We start from the raw sequence: 17,846 nt of genomic DNA, 5'->3' as shown, positions 1-17,846 counted from the left end.
CTGTCACATCAACTAACAAACCGGCTGCCTTCTCTGTATTTGTCTCTTGTAGTCTTGCTGTTCACCCTGATAAGATCCGCATTGCTACAGGACAGATTGCAGGAGTGGATAAGGATGGCAGGGTGAGTTTTACTAATATAATTACAGTAGTATGTAACTTTTATGTGAGACAACAAAAACCTGGGTTTGATTTTATTCAACGATCAGAAATATGCAAGCATTGTGCTCAGTATCTCTAATTATGTGCAATCTTGAAAGTATTTTTTATCTTTCCTCTGACAGTGGCAAATTATATAATTGTCAAACTATTGTTTGGTTAATTTTTTGTTTTCTGAGGTGTAGCAATTGGTAACAGGCTACAACATTGTAATCTTATAATTGAGTAATCTGAAATGACAAGTGGCTCATAGACCAGTGACCTCACTGCTATTTGTACTAACTCCTTTCAGTACAAGTTGATTTTTTTCAAGCTACTTACTCAATTAAGTGGCATTAACATTTTATCATTTATCAAACGTTTATCGTTTGTCTTTTTTTATATATTTTTTTTATTATTATTATTATTATTTTAATTATTATTATCCCAGGACCTGTTTAATGCTTTATTTTCAAACACTGCATTTTTGGTTTTATATTTGCATAATAGCTGACTACAACTAGAATAACTGACTGGTTTCTATTCTGCTTTGACAAACAAACAGTTTGCGAAAAATTAGTCTTAAAAGAGCAAGACCAAACGTATTTAGCTGCCCCTTTTTTTTTTAAACTGAAACATAAAAAAAACATAAACTTGGATCAAAAACTTCGGTCACACTTGTGTTTTACAAAAGTAATTATACAACTATAATACAAATTATAGAAATGAACAACATTTACTTATTTTGTGGAGTAACTGCATGGGTCGCTTAAATAAGACACACACTCCAAAATACAGTGTTAACTTTGATCGTAAGATAACAACGCTAGTGTTTAGCAATAACAAATGACATCAAAAGACTGTTATGCATCTTTTTTATCCCTTTTTTGTTTTCTCTTGTATTTATCATAATAACTGTTCTTTTGTTTTTACAGTGATGTTTGTTAAACTTTATCATTACACTTTTTTGTTTCTGTTTTTTTTTGTTTTTGTTTTGTTTATCGTTTTGTCTGGAAATTAGCTGTAAAGTATTACATTCCTCATTTTAATTCAGCTTTACTCTCTTTCTCCCTCCATTCTGATCTTTCTGTGGTGCCTGCAGCCGCTTCAGCCTCATGTGAGAGTGTGGGACTCCGTCAGTTTGTCCACTCTGCAGATCATCGGTCTCGGTACCTTTGAGAGAGGAGTGGGATCCCTCGCTTTCTCTAAAGCTGTAAGTCTTCTGTCTCAATCCTTCAGCTATCTTTGAAATCTTTGGAATGCGAACACAGTGTCTATTTAATTCTTCATAGTCAATACTGTAATCTACATATTACATAAACAATAGTATGTTGAAGTGGTATGCAGTAATACATATTTTAAACTGCAGTATGCTGCATTGTAGTCACTTGACTGCACTCTTGTTGCACAATTACATCATAAAGAATGTATTCAATTCTTTAAGAAATGAATAAATAAGATGGAAGAAAATAAAAACATATAGTAATTTAGCATTTTTGAATCCAGTTTTTTGCAATAAATGTGTTGATCACAAATGTGTGTTTATGTGTGTTGAAGTGTGTGTGTGAGTGTAATTAGTCTAGTGTGTCATAGTGCTACTATGTCAGTTAAGTGTAAAATGTCTGATGGAGCCTCTAATCAGCCAGAGATCACTCTCGCCTCATGCACCATCCTGCTCCTTTTTTACACAGACACACATGCACAGAGACACAAAATTGAGTGAGACTAAATACAGCACTGACAGCATCCTAAACATGTAGCGCCCATGCATAACTAATAGTCTCTTTACATTCAATGTGAAACCCCATGTGTATTATTATTTCTTTTTTTAGAATTAAGAGTTCTTAGTGTGGAAGTTGATAGAGCAATTGCTTTATTGAAAGTGAAGATGCCTGAAATGTTTATCAGGATAAAGATTTAATCATTTGTGTTTAATAAAGTGTAGTCACCTTTAAAACAGTTTGTGAAAACTTTGTGTGCATACAGTTTCTGTAAGGAGGAAGTATTGTTGCAGTAAGGAAATGTGATGCTCTCTCTCTCTCTCTCTCTCTCTCTCTCTCTCTCTCTCTCTCTCTCTCTCTGTGTGTGTGTGTAGGACTCAGGCACTCATCTCAGTGTAATTGATGACTCTAATGAGCACATGCTTACTGTGTGGGACTGGCAGAAGAAATCAAAAATAGCTGAGATTAAGGTATGTGCATACACTCCTTTTATGCATCTCATTCCTCATCTCAATCATCATATATTATCACTCTCTTATTTTCACATCTTTTATTTCTTCTTGTCATATTTCACTTTTTCACCTTGTCTCATTTCACTCTCCTCGTCCTGTCATGTTTGAAAATAGTTTTTCGTCAATATTTATTTTTTTAATGGTTTTGTAAAAATTGTTTTAGACGACTAATGAAGTGGTGTTAGCAGTGGAGTTTCACCCCACTGATGCCAACACCATTGTTACTTGCGGAAAGTCCCACATCTTCTTCTGGACCTGGAGTGGATCCTCACTCGCCCGCAAGCAAGGCATCTTTGGTGTAAGCTCAGGCTCACATAAACACACACGCATTTGTATTTCTCCTATCATTTTAATATGTTACAGCAATATGCTATGATTGGCTATGTGTTACAGTGATTTTACAATGGGTAAGGGGATGTTTTTAGGCCACAAAGCAGTGATGACTGCAATATGATAAAAGCCTCCAATAACCAATAAATAATTAAACTTATTAATAATAATTATCAGTATAAAAAAAATCTTACTCCAAGTAATATAGCTAATTATATTTAACGTTAAGCTTTTGCCATCCAACAAATTAATCTGGCATAATAGTATAGAAAGTGCATCACAGGTGTGCATTTTGAATGGGAAGGATTTATTTCAGAGGGACAACACAAACACAAATCTACATTAAGACATCTACAGACCATATAAATAATAAAACATGCATTTAAAGGATGATTTTTGTATTCATTAAGTGATAATCTGTTTCTTGAATTGACTTCTTAGAATTGGAATCTATCTGGCTACAATGGCTGTTTGGTTGAAATGATGGTTACTCTGATTGAAATGGTTAGGGTTAGGGTTAGGGGCATCCTAGTGCCGGCACTGCTAGTTATCCAAGACCATTTGATGCACCAAATACAGGCTAGTACAGAATTAGCCCAACCCAACTTTACATTCTTTCCTTCTGTGTGTCTGCATAACAGAAATATGAGAAGCCCAAGTTTGTGCAATGTTTGGCCTTTCTCAATAATGGAGATATCCTGACGGGAGACTCGGGAGGAATCATGCTGATATGGACTCGCAGCACAGCTGAACCAGCACCAGGAAAAGGACCTAAAGGTACTGTAAACACACACACACACACACACACACACACACACACAAAAATCGCACTCACATATGGCAACACCATTAGCAGTAGCAACATGCTTAAACCACATACCTTTACATTATCATTACTCATATTACTTTCCTTCATCACCAGGATTTACTTATTGTTTCCTAACCATGCTACAGGTATATGGTCAGATGGTTACACCATGGCATTTTGATACAGTATACCACGGTACTGCTTGATAACCACATTCCCATGGTAGTAAATTCAAATGGTATTCACAGGGTACTTCAGAAAATATTGCCTTTGTACATGTCCAAAAAAAATAATGGGTAGCACCTAGGGTTGCAACACTACCAAATTTTCAATTCCAGTAAAATTTCCCAATTTTTTAGATTAATTTACTAAATACTGTATTGTATGTTTACTTGGCCATAGAAGCACTGTTATGCGAGCAGCAGCTTGAGAAAGAAAAAAAAAGAAGTTCAAGGAGACAAGAACAGAATGAAAAATGTCTAGAATCTAAAATAATGTGGTAAACATGAGGCAGAGAATGATTATGAAGTCTTGGCAGTCTAAAGCTTGTGATGTGTGACTGAAACTGTGTGTTTGCATGTGTGTGTGCTGAAGTTGACAGATAGTTTTGTCTTTGTTGATCCTGGAGTGGTAATGGTTTTCAGTGGCATGCAGTAGAACTGGATTGGCTGAACCACAGACTGAAACACAGCCAAGTCCTGCTCATTTATCACTCCTTTATTTACCCACCTCACTGTGTGCATTACACTCCTATCACATAACACCCCCTGCAGGACAACATATCAAGTACTACTGCCCGTCATAGAGCACAATAAAACAATGGAACATTTAAAGGGGTTACATTTTGAGACGTTTATGATGTTCCAGAATGTCATAACCTGGATTTTGTTCATCTTCTGCGATTCAGAATTCAGCACTGATTGTTTGTGAATTGGTCACAATGTATAGCAGGCTTTACAAAGATGCTGTTTTTGAAAGCTTTTTGCAGTGGAGACCATATTGGTCCCAACAGCAAACTTGCAACTGTATGCGATCAAAGCAAATCTCTTGATACTCATTTCACATGTGTTTACGTGGGAATCTTAAAGGTATAGGTCACCCAAAAGTTTAAATATCTCATCATTTTCTTGCCATCTCTTGCCATCCCAGATGTGCATGACTTTCTTTCTTCTGCAGAACACAACGATTTTTAGAAGAATATTTTAGCTCTGTAGGTCCATACAATGTAAGTGAATGGTGACCAAAATTGTGAAGCTCCAAAAGCACATAAAGGCAGCATAAAAGTAATCCATATTACTCCAGTGGTTAAATCCATGTCTTCAGAAGTGATCCAATAGTTATAGATGAGAAACTTCTATATTTAAGTCTTTCTTTACTATCGATATCCACTTTAACTTTCACATTCTTCTTCTTTTGTTTTTGGTGATTTGCATTGTTCGTGCATATCGCCACCTACTGGGCAGGGAGGAAAACTGATGTGTTTCTCACCCCCACCTATCATATAGATTCTGAATACATGGATTTAACTACTGGAGTCTTATGGATTACTTTTATGCTGCCTTTATATGCATTTTGGAGCATCAAAATTGTGATACCCATTCACTTGCATTGTATGAACCTACTGAGCTGAGATATACTTCTCTAAATAAAATACTTCTTCTAAAATAAAAATGTGTTCAACAGAAAAAAGTAAGTTATACACGGATGGCATGAGGGTGAGTAAATGATGAGAGAATTTTCATTTTTGGGTGAAACTATCCCTTTAAAGACATAGCACATAGACAACAGATTCTACTGTTTAATTAGAGGGTAGTAAATGGTCTTGAAAAACTAATGTACGACGTTGTATGACTATTTTTGGCACAAATAAAACCTTAGTTTTATACATGGACCTTAGTTACTCTGCTAAATGTTTAGCTACAGTATGTTATGAGACTCTTTGTCAGTTTAAGACTAAAATATCATTAAAGGATTTTTGTAATGGATAGATAACACTCAAAAACAGCAGATCATAGGGTCAGATAATCTCACACTTTATTAAAATGAGTTTATGCTTTACCCAATTAAAATCCCACTGTTCTGGAGTGTTCATCCTTGTTTCCCAAAAGCATCGGTAAGGCTAAGTAGATTGTAAAAACGATCGTACAAATCATCTTCGAAATAGCTCCTGTTTCCCTAAAGCATTGTTAATTATGTGGTACTTAAAAAACATTGTAGATCTACAAGCACACTTGAGTAATCGTAAGGAACGTTGACATGTTGACACCTGCAGGACAATCGCAAAATTACACTTTAAACAATTTAAAACAGTTCATTTTGAGGTTCTTTGAATTTTGTTTGATTATCTATTTAGAATATAAGTAATTATAGGTCTACTTACAGTATATAAATTAGCCTATGTATTTTTAATTAGGCTATGTAATGTAGAAAGATTGTATAATTAAATTGTTTCAAATAAATGCATAAAATTGATAAATAAATGACTGAATAAATAATTAGGCCTAAATCAATAAATTACTTACACAGATTTGTGTGTACAAGCATGTATAGTTGGTTAAATACAAATTAAATTCAGAGGGAATGGAGATGTTATTTTTAAGGATAAAATTGTCTATATTAGCTTTGCAAAATGTCTTTTCACCTTCCTCCTCTTCTACAACATCCTCATCTTCCTCCCAGACACTCAAGGCACTCTTGCACTAACAACAATGTTTAACATTGCCATTATAACTTTGGAGAGCAAAAGAACAGACTTTGCTTCCTTAGTGATTGTTCTTTGGATTTCATTGTCAACACGGTGAATCTCGTTCGTGTCCTTGAGCATTGTATCTTTTACAGGATTCAGCGGCTAACCACAGTCAATTACATACAGTATGTCTTCACTGACCATGGACACAGTTACACCTCGACCCACAGAATTTATGAAAACGAAACATTGCAAACGCACATCTAATGAACAAAGCAGTGGTTGTCTAATGGTAATAGTTCTTTAGTTCTGCATAAAATATAACAAAACTACATTTAATTATGTGCTTAATTAGGTGGAGTATTTGAGAAAATAAATGTAAACATTTCCCAGCGAGGTAAATTATACTGTAAGTTCTTATAAAGTTATGCACAAATATAATTAAGTTACAATGATGACTCTACACTGTTACATTTTAGCACTTCAGATATGGACATTGACTCTCGCGCATTCTAAAGTGCGTCCTTGCGCATTCATTTTCAGTGCAGCTTTGGGAACCTAACGTAAAAAATAGCGAATGTTAGTAAAAACGCTCATAGAATAGGCTTTCTTCCGCTAAGATTAACCGTTATTGGGAAATGGGGTCCTGATCAGTTTTAATGGTATAAGGGTAGCTGACACTAAATATTTAGGGACGTTGTCATGTCCTGTGGAGTGGCATGATGTACTTCATTCTAAATGGCATTTTGCTTCCTCTTTTATAATTATTATGCATGCAGCTTTTATTATGTTATTAATAGAGAAACTCCATTGAATATATATTGGTGTATATATATATATGGAGGTATTTTATATAGGTATTTTATTTCGTTGTGTAGTCTCATGTGGTTCTGTGTTTGTCCTATGTTGTTTTTATGTAGCACAATGGTCCTGGAGGAACGTTGTCTCGTTTCGCTGTGTACTGTACTAACTGTAAAACCACTTGACTTGACTTGAATGTTTGTACTTTTAAAAATGCATTTGTCACATTGCAGGACCTTTTAAAATTAACTAGTGAAATCAGAAAAGTGATTTAAAAAAATAATTAATAAATAAGTAGTTACTAATGCACTTTTTTTGCCTAAAATCTTAATGTTTATGAAATAAAAGTCTATGGACACGTTATGCGTCATTTACCCATAAATCGACTTAATCAGCTGCTGAAGATCAGTTCTGTCATTCCTCTTTAAATAATTTGGCATATGTCGTGTCCTTGTCTGGCCTCGTCTAGCTGATTCCTGCATCTGTTTTAGAGTTCTCATAACTGTAGAAGTGTGAAACTCAGGTGTGTTTCTTGACTTTTAAACTGCTGTGTCAGTCTGTTCAGTAACACATTCAATAGCCTTCAGTTTCAGTTTGTGATTACTGTATGTGTGCATTCCTTAGACTAGCTCAGCACTCTAAATCAGTGGTTCACGGTTTTGCTTCAAAACTTTTTTGGAATATCAATTGGCAACCCAACACAGTACCAAGCAAAATGTTCCTTAAATCAATATTTGAAATGTATTGAAATTACCTTAAAATACATAGGCCCAAAAATCTGAAAAATGATTATGATTATATAGGATGAATTGGAAAATTCTGGTTTGTACTGTATATATCTTGGACTTCAATGGATTAATTCTCTCGGTAGACAATAAATCACTGCACAAAACACATTGTTGCTGGCTAGAACTATGTTTATCCTCCCTGGAATTGAACCTGTATTTAAAATAGCCTAAATTGTTTTGTTGTTTGTTCATGGTTTTGGAGGATGAGGGCATGTCACGCAACCTGTCCATGTTACCATTTGCATCATTTGGCTGGTATGAATCTGTGCCAGTTTGATTGGATGGGAGGCATCAATATTAAAAGATTTGGGAAGCATTTTGTCCTCTCTTTTAAAAGTTGCTAGGCCTATTTAATTTGCTATCGTAATAAGACATGATTATATATATAGTTAGTTTGTGTTTTATTTTTTTAAATTAGCATTGTTTATTTCCAGCTTTGCATGATCATATCAATACACACCTGTGATGCATTTTTGGTTCTGAAACCACCAGTTTAGAAGTACTACTTGAAAGGTCTATATTTCCTTTGGTTTTGCTCTCTGTGCAGGCTGCAGAGCCATTAGTATTATTACAGAGGGAAGTGATAATCTGCAGGAAGTCCCAGAATGCAAAATCATCACACACACACATGCACACTGGTCTCATTGGCAAACGCACCTAAAAGCTTCTCTTTACACACACACACACTCACACACACACACACACACACACACACACACACACACAGACACTTAAAAGCCCAATAACATTCCCAATGGCCATACAGTCTGACACATAAACCACATTTGGCTAGAGGGATATTTGTGGTATTCTCTTCCCAGAAATTTTGTGAGTTAGTCTCCATCTGTCTGAACTTTTCTCACTCTCACAGGAGCGTTTCAGATCAGCCGTCAGATTAAAGCTCATGATGGCAGTGTCTTCACTCTGTGTCAGATGAGGAATGGCACTCTTCTCACAGGGGGCGGCAAAGACCATAAGATTATTCTGTGGGACCATGACCTGAATCCAGAGAGAGACATAGAGGTCTGAGCAAAACAACAACCACACACAACATTTACATTGTTTTGTTTATATGACACTTTTATTATCTAGCAGATGCTTATTTGCAAAATTATTCAAAGGTTATAGTGGTAAGCAAAAATAGCACACGTCCTGTTTGGCATTCTCGTCCTCAAATTTGTAAATAAGTGACACACTTTCTCATGAAAGCTCTAGGAGGAATTCCAAAAAGTATGGGTGCGTCGCATCTTGCTTCCTATGTTGTAAATCAGTATAACGTGAACACGAATGCGGGCACTGGCAAGGGTGTTCATCCGCTGAACATTGGGATACTCATGACTCAAGTAACTGTGACATATGAGCATATTAATAATTCAAAACTAAGGGATAGAAAATATTCACTATAGAATATATCATATACATTTAGTGGTGAATTCAATAATTATTTTCTTCAAATCATGGCCATTATTCTGTATATGTAGTACCCCACCAGATGTAACAAATGACCAAATATGATGGTAAATTATATTTTGATTTCAGCTGAGTAACTACTGTCAATCCGTCAGTGTTTGGCCCTTTTTGAATTAAGCAGTCTTTTTGAATTAAGTCTTGTGTGTCCAGAATCATTTTGTGTGGCATTGAAATCTGAACACACATTGACAAAGAAAAAATGTCAAATTACAGAAATGTTGGCTGGAATAAGAAACTCCTGACACCACTGTGGGTAACGGGAGAGTGATATATTTTTTGGGCACTATATAACTGTTATGCACATTGCTGGAAGTAGGGACTTTCTTGCACTCAATCAAAAAAAAAACATGCAAAACCAGGGCCCTTATTAAATTCACCAATTTCATTGCACATTAAAACATAACATGCTCTTGTAACAACATAAGGAAAATACTGTAGATACACCTTTTAAAAAACTGACTGAAATGCTTTTTTTTTCTGCAGGTCCCAGATCAGTATGGAACTATTCGTGCAGTAGCCGAGGGCAAGGGAGAGCAGTTTTTGGTGGGAACTTCTCGCAACTTCATTCTGAGGGGCACCTTCAATGATGGGTTTCAGGTAGAAGTGCAGGTAAGTCCTTCCTCTTCCACAAACACATCTTAAAGGTACACTCAGTAACTTTTGTCTTTGTGTCGACTTGGACTTACACTGACACCTAGTGGTTTGGATAGTTTTCAGTTTCAGCTGCCATTCTAGAAATTCACTATTCACAGTCTGTCATGATTACTTTAATCAATGAATAAAAGTGTCCAATAACAGTATGGTAACTGAGATTAAGTGAGTAGTATTCAGCTGGTCATATGATCTTAACATGGCAGCCCCCATGTGCGGACCCTCTCCATGTAGAATAAAACAGCATTTATAAGGTTACTGATATGACTGGAGTCTTCATTTTAATGTCAGTGCTCATGATTTCGTACATATATTGCAAAATTACAATTTATGTCTCTTAAAAAAAAAAAACTTCTTTATTTTGGGATAAATTACTGAGTGCACCTTTAAACAGAGCTGAAAGTTATCTAAGATGTTTTCAGCTGTTCACCTGTAATGTGTTTATAGGGACACACGGATGAACTGTGGGGTCTGGCCTCCCACCCGTTCAAGGACATGTTCCTCAGCTGTGCCCAGGACAGGCAGGTGTGTCTGTGGAGCTCAGTGGACCACACGTTGGAATGGACCAGACTGCTGGACGTAAGAGACATGCATGTTCCCTATCGAAAAGCTACACTTTGATGCTGCACTGATTTAGCGCTTCGGGAACAGCTTTAGGTGTGACCAGCTGTGAATATGTGTGCAACACGTCAATGAAATTGACTAGAATGCATAGCATCTGCTGATGACATCACTGGATGCATCTGTAGCAGGGCTATAAATAGATGCATCACAGGTGCATCATCAGATCTTTTGTCTTCAGATCATTCTGTATGTGTTGTGCTTCTTGACTGTCAGAACTTTCTACTTACCTCTGTTAGGAGTTAGAATTGTTAGTCAGTGCTCAGAAACCTTTCTTTTTCTCTTTTCTTTAAAAAAAAAAGAAGAAAAAGAATGACTGATAAACAAAGCAAGCGGTGTGTTTTCCCATGTTTACGCTCTATGGCTGAAACGGACACACACCAGTTTTGTTTTGTGTGTTTGGAGGAAGAGCAACAGCTCTTGCGTTGGGGCAGGGTGGGTGCCTCTTTCATCGTGGGGCTCTTGCATAGATCTGGCTGAGGAGCGGGAGACGGGTCTGGCCCTATCGCTCGCTCTCTCTCCAGTTCCAGCTGATCCTTCTCGAAAGCCTGAAGCGTGCTTCGGCGCCTCTTGGGTTCACAAGGGGGACACTGAATCTCTGAACATTCCACGCACAATAATAAAGCAGCTGAGGAATTACTCGATGTGGTTACTCGGGCTGTGGCCAGACTACAGTTAGACTGGCCACACAAACAAGAGTCCCCCAAACACTCCAAACTAGAAGACATATTTCTGCCGCCTCTGGTGTTTTGGGAGTTAGAGGTTTCCAGCAAAATGTTGGGTGTTCCGTTGCTTCCTGCCGTAGTCCAGGATGCAGAATACTCGACATCCCCTCAACAGGAAGTGTCAAAATTGATACCCATCTCAGCGCGGACGCTACTGCCAGGTATTTCTATGTGGGTTTTAAGAACAGTAGAAAAAGGATACAGAATTAAATTAAATCGCCGTCCTCCGCGTTTCAATGGCGTGGTCTCCACTACCGTGAAACCGGAACAAGCATGTCTACTGTGGAAAGAACTGCAAAATCTCTTGGACACAGGGTCCATAGAACATGTTCCCCTTCCAGAGAAAGAGTCAGGTTACTGCAGCAGATACTTCCTGGTTCCCAAGAAGGGTGGGGGGTTGCGTCCGATTTTAGACCTTCGAGGCTTGAATCGCTCAATCAGGGCGTTCAAGATGCTAACTGTCAAGACAGTCGTGTCTCAAATCCAACATCACGATTGGTTGGTCAAGATCGATCTCAGGAAATTCCTGAGGTTCGCTTTCGGGGGTGAAGCCTTCCGATATCAGGTTCTTCCATTCTGCCTAGCCCTATCACCCCGCACATTCACGAAATGCATGGATGCAGCACTGGCTCCTTTGCGACTCCGGGGCATCCGCATTCTGACTCAACGTCAAACAATCTCCCACTAAGGAAATTACCTATCTGGGTGTTGTATGGAATTCGATCATGATGCTGTCTCCTGCTCGAATCTTGTCCATTCGGAACACCCTGAGCAAAGTCAGGCTAGGCCAAGGTTGCACCGTTCACCTGTATCAACAAATACTAGGTCTCATGGCATCTGCGTCCTCAGTGATCTCTTTGGGCCTTCTGCACATGAGACCGTTTCAGTTGTGGCTCAAAGCCAGGGGATTTCATCCAAGGGCCAGTCCCCTAAGGCAGATAAGGTTTACACGCTGTACGCTTCATACCCTTTCTATGTGGTTCAGACCCCGGTTCTTCACTTTTGGTCCTGCTCTAGGTGCATCTTGCCGTCGCATATAGCTAACGACAGATGCCTCCCTGATGGGCTGGGGTGCGGCCTTATGTGGTCGTCCAGCTCAAGGGGAATGGGAGGGTCATGGCACATCAACTGCCTCGAGTTGATGGCGGTATTTCTGGCTCTGAAATACTTCCTCCAGTATTTGAGAGGCTGCCATGTCCTGTGTGGGTGGACAACACAGCAGTAGTCTCATTTATAAACCATCAAGGAGGTCTACGTTCACGCCAGCTTAACAGACTGTCACGGCAGATTCTCCTTTGGGCCCAGGGCAAGCTCCTGTCAATCAGAGCAGTTTATATCGCTGGATGCCTGAATGTGGGAGCAGATTTACTGTCCAGACAGAAAATACCAACGGGGTAGTGGAAACTCCATCCCGAGGTAGTGGAACAAATCTGGGTGAGATTTTACAGTGCAGAAGTGGACCTCTTTTCCTCCCAACATACAGCGCAATGTCCCCTTTACTTCTCTCTGATTTACCAGCCTCCCTGGATCTGGACGCGATGGCACATACATGGCCCAGAATGCTCCTTTATGTGTTTCCTCCGGTTTCTCTGCTCCCGGGAGTCTTGGCCAGAGTTCGCCAGCAAGGGTCTTGCCTCTTACTGATATCGCCGCATTGGCCGAACAGGGTATTGTTCTCTAAGATAATGTCTCTCCTCGACTGCTAACCTTTGGCGATTCTGGATAGGAGGGACCTTCTGTCCCAGGTGCAGGGGACAATATTTCATCCCCGGCCCGAGCTGTGGAACCTTCATGTTTGGCACCTGAAGGGTACCAACTGAGGAACACTGGGTTTTCACCTGAAGTAATCAAGACCATTCTAAATGCTAGGGCTCCCTCTACTAGAAGAAGTTTTTTTTATTATTTTTATATATTTTTTATTTTTATTTATTTCATTCATTTAAAACAAATACAACGACAGCATTTATCATGAATGAAAAGGAGCAGAAAGAAGTAAAAACTTATAATGTCTGCCCCCTATCAACACAAAATAATTTACAGTTCCAGTTCTTTTGAGCTGTCTCATGCAGCTGTCTCTTTTCCTCATCAAGACATCAAAACACAAAATTACATCAATAAAGTAGATCTACTACTCCGCAGTATTATATTTTTGCAACATTGATAATTTAACATACTTCTTAAACACAAAAATGGACTTTGAAGTTTTAATTTTACAATCAAGACTGTTCCACACACTGACTCCTTTGATTGTGACACATTTTTCCTTTGCAGCCGATTGGAACCTGGGTTTCGTAAAAATCTCAGTACCTTTTAACTCATATATACTTTTCCTCTTGGTAAATTTGTTTTGCAAATTGTTTGGTAAACTTTCCATATGAGCTTTATACATGGTTTTTAGAAGGTTATACTCTACTAATTCATTAAATTTCAGAGTTTTTAGTTGTATGAATAAAGGATTAGTTGGATCTCTGTATCCACTTCCACTGGTAATTCTAATCGCTCATTAATGTATATTTTGCAAGCATTTCCCTACACTTCAATGCAATAGGTCAGATATGGAACAATCAATGAGTTATACAACAAAAACAATGCATTCTTATTAAGTTACGCCATTAAATGGGGTGTCTTTGAAAGATGGTGCAGTACACATAATGCAGATACAGTTAACTGCCAGATTGCTTCAGTTCTGGACTTTCTGCAGGAAAAATTGTCAGCCGGCACATGTCCCGCCACTCTCAGTTTGTGCGTGACACAAGTAATTTTCCAACAGTTGTTTACAGACAGATTGTTTCATTTTAATTGACTATATCACAATTCCAGTGGGTCAGAAGCTTACATACACTAATGGCACTTTTCAACTGCACGTTATGGTTCGACTCGTCTCAACTCTACTCACTTTACTTTTCTGAGCTTGCATTTCCATTGCAGTTTAGTGCCCTTCAACGTGGGTGGGATTATAGGATGATCGTCATAGTTGTGCCGTCTCTACTGCCGTGACATCATCTTAAACATGACACAAACTGACCAAAACAATAACACGACCACTAGCTGTTAGCTACTAGCTCATTGTGCTGCATAAAGCAGTTGTTGCATGGTGATGCAACATTGCTCCCATTGCTCGCCATTTAGATAGTGTCCATTTGGTCGAACCACTTCCACTTTTCCTTGATGATTCTGTAGTCACTTTTAACTTTTCCTTACAATGTTGGTAGGTCCATGGTTTGACATCACATTTAGTATCGGCTCGGCTCGCTTGGAACCTCGACCGAGGTGGTACGAAAAAAAGTATCAGGTACCAGGTACCCACAGTGGAAAAACCAAAAAAGCGAGCAGAGTCGAGTTGTACCGTGCAGTGGAAAAGCCCCATAAGTTAACTGTGCCTTTAAGCAGCTTGTAAAATTCCTGAAAATGATGTCAAGCCTTTAGACAATTAGCCAATCAGATTCTGATAGGAGGTATACTGAATTGGAGGTGTACCTGTGGATGTATTTTAAGGCCTACCTTCAAACTCAGTGCCCAATATGCTTGACACCATGGGAAAATCAAACGAAATCAGCCAAGACCTCAGAAAAAAAATTGTGGACCTCCACAAGTCTGGTTTGTCCTTGGGAGCAATTTCTAAACACTTGAATGTACCACGTTCATCTGTACAAAAAAATTGTACGCAAGTTTAAACACCATGGACCACATGGCCATCATAACCCTCAGGAAGGAGACGCATTCTGTCTTCTAGAGATGAATTTAGTTTGGTGCGAAGAGTGCACATCAATCCCAGAACAACAGCAAAAGACTCAGTAAAACGAGTTCTATATCGACAAGGCTGCTCATCAAGGAAGAAGCCAATGCTCCTAAACCACCATAAAAAGGCCAGACTACAGTTTGCAAGTGCACATGGGGACAAAGATCTTTTTGGAGAAATGTCCATTGGTCTGATAAAACAAAAATTTAACTGTTTGGCCATAATGACCATTGTTATGTTTGAAAGAAAAAGGGTGAGGCTTGCAAGCCGAAGAAATCCATCCCAACCGGGAAGCATGGGGGTGGCAGCATCATGTTTGGGGGTGCTTTGCTGCAGGAGGGACTGGTGCACTTGACAAAATAGATGGCATCATAAGGAAGGGAAGTTATGTGGATATATTGAAGCAACTTCTCAAGAAATCTCAAGACATCAGCCAGGAAGTTAATGCTTGATCACAAATGGGTCTTCCAAATGGACAATGACCCCAAGCATACCTCCAAAGTTGTGGCAAAATGGCTCAAGGACAACAAATTCAAGGTATTGTAGTGGCCATCACAAAACCCTGACCTCAATCCGATATAAAATTTGTGGGCAGAACTGAAAAAGCATGTGTGAGCAAGGAGGCCAACAATCCTGACTCAGTTACACCAGATCTGTCTGGAGGAATGGGCCAAAATTCCAGCAACTTTTTGTGGGAAGCTTCTGGAAGGGTACCAAAAACATTTGACCAGAGTTAAAAAATGTAAAAGCAATGCTACCAAATACTAATAAAGTGTATGTACAATTCTGAAACACTGGGAATGTGATGAAAGAAATAAAAGCTGAAATAAATCATTCTCTCTACTATTATTCTGATATGTCACATTTTTTACCTCAGTGACCTAAGACAGGTAATGTTTTCTACGATTAAATGTGAGGAATTGTGAGTTTAAATGTATTTGGCTACGGTGTCTGTAAACTTCTGACTCCATCTGTATATAGAAATTAACTGATGTTCATATGATGTTTATAATACTGTTCAGTTCATAGAACCCCAGATGCTTTGAGTGTGACAGTACTGATGAAGTGTACATTGTGTCTGTAGGAGCACGGGCACTGCGCTGACTTCCATCCAAGTGGATCTGTTGTGGCCATTGGTACTCACTCAGGGAAGTAAGTTATCAACAATTCTATTAGCTCTTCAAGTGAATTTTACTTACATTTACTAAGAACTATATTCAAATCTTTTTAATGCCTGTGTTTTAGACCTAATTTTCTGTGTGTTTCAGGTGGTATGCCCTGGATGCAGAGACGAGAGACCTGGTGGCCATCCACACAGATGGCAATGAGCAGCTGTCAGTCATGCGCTACTCTGTCGGTGAGTGGAAGTATTTCTAGTATATCTGTGGCTCAGTTACAAAATCTAGTGAGATGCTTACCCAGTCAGCATTTTAAGGCATCATAGGCACCATTCTGACATAAAGACTGTTCCAATATGCCTCTAAAGATAATGTCGTTTGGTAAAATTACTTTTTTGAGGTAGCATCCCATCTTTCAGGGAGAGGCAATGCTATAATGGATTATGACAGGAAAAAAAACCTATCCATGTATAGTTTTTGTTAATCAAAAAACTATCAAAAGTATTGTTATAAATAGTACAATCTACTTAAAACTGGATTATTTTACACAATATTTGTGTGCGTTATTCATTTGTATTCCTATTAGAGTATCACGCAATTAGCTTAGCGACATGCTAATGTCCTACTTATTCTGTTTTGTGCTTTGGATGCTGCTTAAAGGGACAGTTCACCCAAAAATGAAAATTTTCTCATCATTTACTCATCCTTCTGCCATCGCGGATGTGTATGACTTTCTTTCTTCTGCTGAACACAAATGAAGATTTTTAGAAGAATGTTTAATCTCTGTTGGTCCATACAATGCAAGCGAATGGTGACCAAAAACTTTGAAGCTCCAAAAACCATATAGAGGCAGCATATAAGTAATCCATAAGATTCTAGTGGTTTAATTAATGTCTTTTGAAGCAATCCAATCTTTTTTGAGAACAGACCAAAATGTAACTCTTTTTTATTGTACTACTTGTCATTGCAGTCTCTAAGCGCAATCATGATCTCACGCTCGATTACACTTCCTAGTGCTTGACGTATACACACAGAAGATCTTCTATACTGAGATACTGTAACTACCTCCATGCTTTTACAAAAGGAGAGAGCGTAACGGTCAACTAGCGTGGTGCGACAGTAAGTCACCGTTTGCGGATACAATACAAATGAATGGGGAGAGCCGTAAACTGACACTTACCTGTCGCAAAAACTTCAGTGACCTCTTATAAAACAGCAATTTTATCGTAGTAAACTCCATACATAGTTCACACTTAAAGGATTGTTAAGTGTAAAATATGTTGAAGATAAGCTAACAGCCGGTCAATTCAGTAAGAGATTACCGTAATTTCCGGACTATTGAGCGCACCTGAATATAAGCCGCACCCACTGATTTTTAAATAAAATATTATTTTGAACATAAATAAGCCGCACCTGTCTATAAGCCGCAGGTGCCTACCGGTACATTGAAACAAATGAACTTTACTCAGGCTTTAACGAAACACGGTGTGGCAGCGGGCGTGGTCAAGCGCCCGTCCGGAGAGAAAAGCGGTAAAGGCGCTTACACCTGAGCTAAATTATGTCTAACACCGGTGTCTAATTTCAGTAAGCATGGGGAGAGCGGCATAAAAGGCAGCAGCCACAGAGCTGAGAGAGTGACACACGTCAGTCTAGTGTTGGCGCATAGAAGAATTGAGAAACTTTATAAAATTGATTAAACATTGCTGTGGCCATTAAAAGCCTTACCTGGAACGTCAAGTG

At 38.6% G+C, this 17,846-nt stretch overlaps 1 protein-coding gene across 4 annotated transcripts in view; it reads left to right on the top strand.

Annotated features, from left to right (window-relative positions):
• The window catches only part of LOC127660700 (echinoderm microtubule-associated protein-like 4), a 125,277-nt gene that overhangs the window by 89,186 nt on the left and 18,245 nt on the right, over window positions 1-17,846 (top strand). For all 4 annotated transcript variants that reach the window (XM_052151073.1, XM_052151072.1, XM_052151071.1 and 1 more), the window contains 10 exons: window positions 53-122; window positions 1,239-1,349; window positions 2,232-2,327; window positions 2,533-2,667; window positions 3,341-3,476; window positions 8,654-8,805; window positions 9,736-9,861; window positions 10,351-10,482; window positions 16,073-16,140; window positions 16,257-16,345. In XM_052151073.1, the coding sequence (XP_052007033.1) occupies window positions 53-122; window positions 1,239-1,349; window positions 2,232-2,327; window positions 2,533-2,667; window positions 3,341-3,476; window positions 8,654-8,805; window positions 9,736-9,861; window positions 10,351-10,482; window positions 16,073-16,140; window positions 16,257-16,345 (1,115 nt within the window). The remainder of the gene's footprint in view (window positions 1-52; window positions 123-1,238; window positions 1,350-2,231; window positions 2,328-2,532; window positions 2,668-3,340; window positions 3,477-8,653; window positions 8,806-9,735; window positions 9,862-10,350; window positions 10,483-16,072; window positions 16,141-16,256; window positions 16,346-17,846) is intronic.

This window comes from Xyrauchen texanus, chromosome 20, assembly GCF_025860055.1.
Source record: "Xyrauchen texanus isolate HMW12.3.18 chromosome 20, RBS_HiC_50CHRs, whole genome shotgun sequence".
NCBI lineage: Eukaryota > Metazoa > Chordata > Actinopteri > Cypriniformes > Catostomidae > Xyrauchen > Xyrauchen texanus.
This window is presented reverse-complemented; position numbering and strand designations above follow the sequence as displayed.